Source organism: Peromyscus eremicus, chromosome 2, assembly GCF_949786415.1.
Source record: "Peromyscus eremicus chromosome 2, PerEre_H2_v1, whole genome shotgun sequence".
Classification (NCBI taxonomy): domain Eukaryota; kingdom Metazoa; phylum Chordata; class Mammalia; order Rodentia; family Cricetidae; genus Peromyscus; species Peromyscus eremicus.
The window spans coordinates 109,596,429-109,606,235 of NC_081417.1; the positions used below are offsets into that span (position 1 = coordinate 109,596,429).

Consider the following 9,807-nt stretch of genomic DNA (forward strand, 5'->3'; position numbering starts at 1 on the left):
GTGAAATAATATAAATGATAACAGCTACAACTCACTGAATGAGCACACAGCCACATTTTGACTTCCACAATCACTCTGAGACAGGCATACATAGTCCACAGAGGCATCTGCAGCACTGGTGGCATTTTAAGTGGAAGAGAAGAAACCTCACATTAAAGCCTGCTGGATTCCGAGGCTCATACCCTTACCTGTAAGCAGTAATAATGGCTGCCATGCACAAAAGAACTCCTAGGCTTCAGGCATTTTGCTGAACACTTAATCTGTTTCCCAAACTCAATTCTGTTTTTCCTAAGCCACACCCTGAGTAAATGATCATACTCATTTCAATTCTCAAAGTTACAAAATTTTTAACTCCTATCCCTTCTTTAAGCTCCAGACCATTATGGTCACTACCCACACAAGATCTCCCTTTGAATGTCTAACTGGCTTCTCAAATGAAACATATTCCAAACAGAATTCAGTATCACCTGTCTTCACCTGCCTTTCCAACTTTGCAAAGAGCACTGTCAACCACTTAAACAGCCAGGAGTCATTACGGATTCTTCCCTTTCTCTTCCATTCCCACACGCAATCTACTAAACAGCTCTACCTTTAAACTCTAACTTGTCTGATTACACCTTCTCTGGAACATACAGGACCAAGCCACCATCTAAAAGCTTGCTTGGATTACTGCAAGCGGTTCCTAATCAGTCCCTCTGCTTCTACTCTTGCTTCCCCCAGTCTTTCCTTTACCACAGCACCCAAAGCATATTTGACAAAAATGAATCCACTAGTCTGTACTGAAATTTATAGAAATGTTTCAATGATGTCTTGGCTAAACAAAATTTAAACCCATAAGCATAAGTAAGTGCTTTTGCACTCACTCTTCCTTCTGCCTGGCATGTTAGTTTTTTGTAATTCATTTATCCATTTGTTACATTTCAACTTAAATGTTACCTCCTCGGTCCTTTATTGACTTTTCCTCAAGTATTTTCCCACCCTACTAACCTCGGTCAACACTGCTTATTTCTTTCACAATCTACATGGTTTGTCTGCCTATTTATTGCCAGACTCCTGTTTTGTCTATAGACTCCATGAGAGCAAAGTCACAGCTATCTTGACGACACTTTGAGTGTTAACCCGCCCTACTGTCTGGTATGGTGAGTATGCAGTTACTGCTAAATGAAGACGTGAACTCTGTGATTATGCCCATCTTTCACTTGAGGAAATCAAAGTTGACAAATGTGAGGAATGGTAAAGATCTACACCTAAATCAAACTCGATCTAAATTTCTAAATTTCTCAAGAGATCATTTGTTTTAATAGTTGAAAAAAAAAGGTTCCTCTATTGTTAAACGAAGTGTTTCCATATACTACCTCTGCGATTGTGGAGAATTAGACTTAGTTAAAAAAGGAAAAGAGGCACTCTGGGCAACCAGCAGCAGTGTGAAGTCCCCTGACTTAGCATACTTACAAGATAGCCATTCTCCCTTCTCCATGTTGAATCAAGATAGTGATCATGAAAAACTGATGCTGTATTTTCCTCATTTCTGTAGTAATACAAAAATTAATAGAAGAGTGATATTATGTTCATTTACGACTATAACTCACACAGGACAGGGGCTGGCCAGCTGTTGATGCTAAGCAAATGCCTTCTCTCCTCAACAAAGACTGAACACTACAACGTACCTGCTCTGCCTTGTAAGCCTGAGGGGAAAACTAGGATGCAGCACAACAGCCAACGTGCTGAGGCCAACAGCTACCATTTGAGTTTTGGGTGATCAAGTGTACGTATGCACACACAAACTATAGCTAAATCTTTGAGAAATACCAAAGCCACAACCCTCACCACCCTCAAAATGAAGAAAAAAACAAAATAAAACTAGATGTACAAAGCAAAATAAAAAGTACTGAAGGAATTTAGTAACAACTTAATTTTAAAAGTAATTTGATTTGGAAGTTTCTGGATCCATGAGAGATCAAAGTTTACTAATTCTATAATTTTTTTCCATTGAAATAAGTACAATATATGTTTCACTTGCAAGACTGAACAGTCAGGTTTTGGATGGTCTCAAGGTACGATATAATCAAATTCAAACACACCAAAGGCAAACATTAAATTTACGTTTCCTAGTGAAGTTACTGACTTTTCCTGACCTAACCTAGTGCTAAGACACTCACTCTATGAACTCAAAGCATTCTCTCAACTGTTGATAGTGAACAGCTTTAAACTCATGTCAACCGTGAGTCCAAGGAGACTAATAAAGGCTTCTACGACTGTGTCCGCAGAAGAAAACCTTTGTACAAACAACTAGGTCTGCCAAGAGTGCAAGAGGTGGGCCTATCATTTCCAGTTGACTGCAGAAATCTTTTCACAATATACCACAATGAGGATTAACAACACAACACTGTGATATATGCATCTGAACACCTATCTGAATCTCCTTTACATGAGTAAGCTTAAAACAACCTTTCCTCCCAAGTCTGCCAGGCTTCCAATTTCCTCTCTTGCCCCCAAAACCTCAATCTCCCTAGTGGTCCAAGCCAGAAATCTAAGTTTGCTCCTTTTTCTTTACAACCCAATCCGGTCTGCCCCCTTTCTTTCACTGTTTCCACTCTCTGTTCTAAGGGCCCACAGTTTCACACCTTAAGAGCCTTACTAGGTCAGTGCACAAGAAAAAGCTGGTAAGCCATCAGGATCATCTTCCTTCACCCTTGTCCATTTATCTCCATCAAACACACACACAAGGTTTATGGTCTGTTCCACTTTTATGACAGCAGGGACAGAATGTAATCAACAGTTGAATGAACGAGTAAACAAGGCAGGTAGGTAATGGACTAGAGGTCTGTAATAGTTAAGGAATGAATACTTTACCACAAAACTATCCAGGCATGGTAGTACTTAACTGTAATCCCAGAACTTAGGAGGTAGAGGCAGGAGGAACAGGAGTCAGTCCAATACACAGCAAGGCCAGCCTGAGCTATATGAGAATCTGTCTCAAACAAAACAAGATGACACAATAAAAAAAAAAAAAAACAAACAAAAAACCTTTACCTTAAAACCAATTGGAAACTGAAGGTAATAACATAATCAAATTTGGATGTACCAAAGACTTAACTTTAGGGGAGAAAGGGGACCAAGAAAAATAGTGGGAGAGGAAATAATTATAAAAATACCACAGAAATACAGCAATGAAAACGCAGTATGAGCAAGAAAAGTGTTGTTTGAGAGGATACTTCCTACCAATGGGTCTTTAATAACTGACCTGACCAGATGGGGGAGTAGAAAACGGGGTGACAGAAAAGGAGGGAGTTCAGGTCTGTGCCTTGACAGTGGCTAGATGCTGCTGCCATGTATTGAACAGGGACAGCTGAGAGACAGATCTTAAAGAGGGGAGTCGATAAAGTGATGCTGAGGTATTTGTGAGACACACACATGCTAGTGGCTTCCAATTAAGAGTCCTGATCTGAAGCTCAGAGGGAGAGGTGGCTCAGTGAAGGATTAGGGAAAGCAAGTATTAGGTGGAATTTAAGGAACTGTATCTTTCTTTCTATATCAGAATGGCAGAGAGCAAATCAACTTAAAAGAAATTAAGTCAGGAGAGATGCCAGGCTCAGAGATATCACTAGGTATGGCAGAGAGCACAAGACTTACGGAAAAACACCTTTCAACAACAAGGTCTCTAAAAGCATACAGAAAAGGAAGATGAGAAGAAATAATAGTTGAAGGAAAACCAAAATGCAATGTTTCATTTTTGTACCTAGCTTTCAGTATGCTCTTAAAAGCATTATGTTTCAAATTAATCCTCAAGAGCTCCTTAAATGCTATTGTCCCCTGTAATACCACACCTTAAGGGGCACCAGTCACACTCAATTCAAGATGATTCTAACTCCAGCATTATAGGGCACCATTCCATCAATAATGCTCCTTAAGCAGTGGCTGACATCAGGAACCTTCATAATCCTGCATGCATGGTGAATGAGGGGAAAAAAAAAGGAAGGACATGACTGCTCCTAGGTATGGTGGAGGAGAAAGTTTATTGTAGATAAAAGGGAGAGCATGGGAAGAGGTTGAAACATTTGGCAGAGTCCAGAATGAACTTGACCCCAAGTGGAACCATGTGAGGAGACAAAGAGAAGGGAGAGGAGCCACCAACCAAGAGAGTAAAGGGTAGACCAGAAGGACCAAGCAACCAAAATGGCTGGATTATAAAGGGAAGAGCTGGGGGAAGGGAAGTCCAGTCCTAGGGCTGGAGAAGTTCAGGGTAGGGCCCAGGGTATGCCAGCCATAACTTGTAACAGGTAAGGACTGAGGGATGCGAGGAGAACCTGGCAGAGTTCTGGGTTTTTGGGTTTTTTGTTTGTTTGCTTGTTTTTTCCCTTTTTTGAGACAGAGTTTCACTGTGTAACAGTCCTGGCTGTCCTGGAACACACTCTGTAGACCAGGCTGGCCTCGAACTCACAGAGATCCACCTGCCTCTGCCTCCCGGGTGCTGGGATTAAAGGCATGTACCACCTCTGCCCAGCTAATGTCAATGGGCACCTCAGCCATTGCTGGGTTTGAGACCTAACACATAAGGTTAACATTACAAATGCCACCAGTAGACTCTTGTCAAGAAAATGGTACAACAAGAAAAAGGGAGAAAAACTAAACACAATGCTCTCAGGTAATGCTGCCTGAATCACTCCTTTATGAATTTCAAACAACTGTCCTTGCCCACTTAGCTCACTGACTTAACAAGTCTTACTGACTTACTTAAAAACCTCAAACTCACAAGCACTTGTTTAAGACTGAATAAGTACACCAATGTAAAGACCTGTTGTTATCTCAGGCTACCCGCAATAGCTTTTGAATTGTTCTGCTGAAAAACTTCAGAGGAAAAAAAATAATCAAATGAACTTAACTACCCCTCACGTTATTATGACCGTTGTAAGAGTTCATGAACGTTCCTTATTATGGTACCTCATGGGGAGGACTGGTACTCTACACAGTCGAGCAGCTCTCCTGTCAGACGAATTTTATGAGACTGCCACTATACAGGCCCCAAATAAGCCAATATTAGTAATAGCACACAGTTCAACAGCGTTCTAACAAAGTTGCTGACAAGTTACAAGTAATGTATGTAACTGGCTGCATTTACAGGTCAGGTCTTCTGGCTTCTACCTGAGTTCCCACTTTGGCTCCCATTACTTAAAAGGAGGGATAATTCTTACTGCTAAAGCAAGGTGTCACAGCAGGTTCAGTTTAAAACCACACTGCCCGTCCTGCAGGCACTGGTATTTAACAACATCGCTCACTGGATCTTCACTGTATTATCCCCTAAAACAGTAAAGAACAATGTCGAGCATCTTACACAGGCTAAAGCATCTTTCACAATTACTTCATCGGGGCTCACAACAGAAAGACAGACACCTGATTCTTGGTTTCCAAGCAAGCGAGCAGAGGCTCAAATGCCTTGACCACGGTCACAATGACAGTGAACAGGAAGAGAAATGCAGAAGGAAAACCTGAATTGTCCCGCTATAAAATCTGGAACCCCCCCCCCCGAATTAAGCTGCCGTTCCGCAAGTTTTCACAACTTTTCTCTGCGATGAAGGAATGAAGCGCCTTGACCAAGGTCGCTTGCGGACGCAGAACCAAGTGTCTATGAAGTCAGGTCCTGTGGACTAGACGCCCGTGTTCCAGTTGCTGTGAGGGGCCCGAGACAGAGCGCATGCAGGAAGGAATCCGAATCGGAACACGTCCACCGCATTCCGGGAAGCAGAGAAAAACAGTCTGGTCCCGGCGCTCAGGCCACGCCCCGACCCGCAGACCCAGCCGACTTCCGGCCAGGGGCAGCCCGAGTACCGGCGCCGTCCACGCGGACCCGGAGACCGCATCCTCCAGCCCTCGCCTAGCACCGCCCGGCCCGCAGGACCCCGCTCCGCGCCTCACCCCGGCTGTGTAGCCGCCACCACATCTCCTTCCACATCCACATCCGCCTCCTCCGCTTCCATGACTGCACCTGACCCGGGCGTACTCGCGATATCCCGCGAGATACAGCGAGCCGGGGCCGGGCCGGGGGCGGGGCCTGCAGGGTTGCGCGCGCGGCCGGGGAGGCGGGGCTTCCGGGGAAAGGCACTGGCCGGAGAGACCCGGGGGGATTTACTGTGAAAAACTGCCCCTCTCCACCCCTCCACCCCTCCACCCTCAGTTCCCGTCCAGGTCCCTGGACATTGGGGTATCTCACTTCTCTCACGTGTTATTTGAGATTACTCACAGCAGGTATCTTTCCATTCGGACGAGAGACCCTGCTTTGTGCGTGTGGCAGCGATTGCCTCTGGTTCTATTTACACACACACACACACACACACACACACACACACACGCACAATCAGTTTTATTCATTTAGAGAACCCTGACTAATATCCAGCCTCCATTTAGGGATGAGGAAAAAAATCCTGAGAGTTACTGTTACAGGGTTAACAAGTTCCAGAGCTGACACTCCAGCTCCAGCATTTCCCAGGCTGCTTGCTGTGTTATATGTCCATAGTACAGTAGAAAGAGGAGATATTTCGCAATACTGTGTCACTTGATATTTTGCCATCTGATTTAAATAACAAGTGGATGAATTTTCTAATTTGAGGTATTTAAATCTAGAAATTAATAAAGAGTGTATTTTGAGGACTGGAATCTTATGATGAGTATGCACATCTTTTTATGTAAGCACCAATGTCCTGTTTCCTTTGTGGGTTCTAAAACAATGTTATCGGGGACACCAACCTATAAACCTTGATGGATTTTGCTAGAGGAATGTTTAGTCAATAAAGTCCCCATTTCGTTTTTCAAGCTATAGTACTTTTGACCCCATTGGACGGACAGCTTGTTTATGTCTTGTTTCTCCCTACTTCTAGTGAATGAAAAAAAGATAGCTGTGTTTGTATTGAAAAGCAAAGTATAATTGCAACTTTAATTCATAGATTCTGGCATGTTAGCATTTATGCTAATTGGTTTGTATTTTAAAGTGCTTTAAAAACAGAAAGTGTCATACAATTGCTGTAATATTATTTCCTTATGAGTAGAACTGTCTGCTAGATGATTGCCAGAGATTTAAAAGAGTTCCCATCTTAAAAATGCAATAGCTTAAGAGCAGAGAGGAAGCTCACTTTATCTATAGAGGTGATAAAATAGATGAATGCAGACAGAGTTATGGACTACACTTGGCAAGCATTAGATAGGGCTTCAGTTTTTCCAGGAAATTAAGCTGCATTTTCTTTTCTTTCCCCCTCTCCAATTCCCTGAAATCACATAAGGTAGCTACTGAAAATGCTGTTTTCAATATGTTGTGAGGAATGTTTGCCATTGTTCTTCTTACATTTTAATTATAATAATGATACGTCCATCTGACATTAGTTGGAAGAGAATAAAAGGAGCCAGCATTAATGAGTTCCTATTGCGTGCCAAGCATTTTACACTCATTTCTTTACAGCCACACAACATTTCTCTGAGGCAGGAATTATTTCTTTACAGATGTGTTAACTGAAGCTCAGAACAGTTAAGCAATTTACCCAAAGAAAGGAAACTTATTATCTTTTCATTACATCATGGAGTCTTGAGAACCAATAGCATCATTCTGACCTAAACCTTTTCTTCTCTGCAATCCCCAGCGTCAGGAATAGCTCCAGGTGAATGGGCGCAGACAGGCTTGGGTGGCGTGACAATTTTGAGCCCAAGAGGATTCAGTTCCATTAGGACCACATGCACTAAGGAGGAATGATGATCCTTAAACCGAAAAGAGGCTGTATTTTTAGAGAAGAGAGAAAGGATACTGGGCAGGCATAAAACAAATGCTCACTGTGCTGTTCGATACTATAATTTCTCCCTGTTCCTCTGTCGACACATGACCCATGTTTGTGTTACAGCAGGAAAGCTGGCTCAGTCTCTACGTGTTTCTGTTTCTTCATCTCTAAAATGAAAATGATCAAATGATTTTTTAAAAAGTGTCTCGGCCGCACTGTGACCGCTGCGGCCGGCACTTGCTCCGAGTAGCCCTGCCGCTCCAGCTCTGCCATGATGATCCACGGCTTCCAGAGCAGGCACCAGGACTTTTCCTTTGGGCCCTGGAAGCTGACGGTGTCCAAGACCCACATCATGAAGTCTGCGGATGTGGAGAAGTTAGCTGATGAATTGCATATGCCATCCCTTATTGGTGAAATTATTAAGGCAACTCCACGTAGTTAAAAGGGAGGTTTATTTTTGGTTGTGAGCCTAGCCTTTAACGGCTGAGCAGTGGCACATGCTTGCAATCCCAGCACTCGGGAGGTAGAGCCAGGTGGATCTCTGTGAGTTAGAGGCCAGCTTGGTCTACAGAGCGAGATCCAGGAAAGGAGCAAAGCTACACAGAGAAACCCTGTCTTGAAAAACCAAAAAAAAAAAAAAAAAAAAAAAAAAGAAAGAAAAGAAAAAGGGAGGTTTATTTTGTAGCGTAGTCCGGCTGTGTTTGTTCTCTGGAGAACTCTGCTCAGTCTACCTGCAGCATCCAGGGTCCAGGAACCAAGAAAGCCAGCGCATCCGAATCTCGGATCTCGGGTCTTCAGGGTCCTCTCTCAGCCCCGCCTTGTAGGTGTGACAGTTACCGAAGCCCCAATGGGGGTTGGAACTTCCAGATCAAAGCTGGAATGGGAACTTCCAGATCAAAGCTGGAATGGTAACCCACTACAATCCCTTCCTGAAACGATGTCTGGAGAAAACGTTCTAAGGATCCAGCATGGCTCTGGCTTTGGAATTGAGTTCAATGCTACAGATGCACTCAGATGTGTAAACAACTACCAAGGAATGCTTAAAGTAGCCTGTGCTGAAGAGTAGCAGGAAAGAAGGATGGAGGGTGAACACTCCAAAGAAGTTATTAAATCATATGATTGGATCTACACAACAGATTATAAAGGAATGTTACTTGGAGAATCTCTTAAGTTAAAGGTTGTACCTACAACAGATCATATAGATACAGGGAAATTGAAAGCCAGAGAACAGATTAAATTTTTTGAAGAAGTTCTCCTGTTTGAAGATGAATTACATGATCATGGAGTTTCCAGTCTGCGTGTGAAAATTAGAGTAATGCCTTCCAGCTTTTTTCTGCTATTGCGGTTCTTGAGAATTCATGGGTTGCTTATCAGAATGAATGACACAAGGCTTTACCATGAGGCTGACAAGACCTACATGTTACGAGAATATACATCATGAGAGAGCAAATTTGCTAATTTAATGCATGTTCCACCTTCCCTCTTCATGGAATCTAACAAAATATCACAGTATTTACCAATCAAGGAGGCAATTTGTGAGAAGCTAATATTTCCAGAAAGGATTGATCCTAACCGCGAGGACTCACAAAACACACCCTCGGAATAGAATGTGACACAGCATACTCTCCATGTGGAACCTGACAGACACCTTGGCTATCTGTAGGGATACTTTTATTATGATAATTAATTTCCTTGCTTATGCTCAGATTTTCTGTAGCCTTAAAGGAAAATAAAAGATCGTTGCAGGCAGGTTCCATTCAACTTCCATTTATACTGTCTATCTTCAAATTCCTACAGGAGATATATGCTTTGGAGCTAAATTTGGATTCCTAAATTATCACAGATTGTGACCTCAGCAGCAGTGATGTGTATGTGTCTCAGGAGGGATCATGATTTGCATCCATCAAGAGGCATTGTTTTCTCCTGTGAAGACACTGAATTGTAAATTCCATCACTGAATCCCGATGCCTGTGACTTTGATAAGATTCTGACTGCATGTTGATGTACTGTATTGGCTCTTGGCTTTGGGCTTTCTGGTGTTTATTCGCAC

General features: G+C 42.8%; 1 protein-coding gene and 1 pseudogene across 5 annotated transcripts in view; one reads left to right on the top strand and one right to left on the bottom strand.

The window, feature by feature from the left end:
- Positions 1-6,011, bottom strand: part of Mysm1 (Myb like, SWIRM and MPN domains 1) — a 46,677-nt gene extending 40,666 nt beyond the window's left edge. For 2 of the 5 annotated variants that reach the window (XM_059254538.1, XM_059254537.1), the window contains exons 1-2: positions 5,914-6,011; positions 1,453-1,528 (exon numbers count right to left, since the gene is read on the bottom strand). In XM_059254538.1, coding sequence (XP_059110521.1) covers positions 1,453-1,528; positions 5,914-5,975 — 138 coding nt within the window. In that variant the 5' untranslated portion in view covers positions 5,976-6,011. Of the gene's footprint in view, positions 1-1,452; positions 1,529-5,192; positions 5,311-5,332; positions 5,516-5,913 lie in introns of those variants that run through there. The other 3 variants (XM_059254541.1, XM_059254540.1, XM_059254539.1) reach the window with 3 other exon arrangements.
- Positions 6,012-8,028: 2,017 nt separating this feature from the next.
- On the top strand, positions 8,029-9,280 carry LOC131905031 (TIP41-like protein; annotated as a pseudogene).
- Positions 9,281-9,807: the final 527 nt, after the last annotated feature.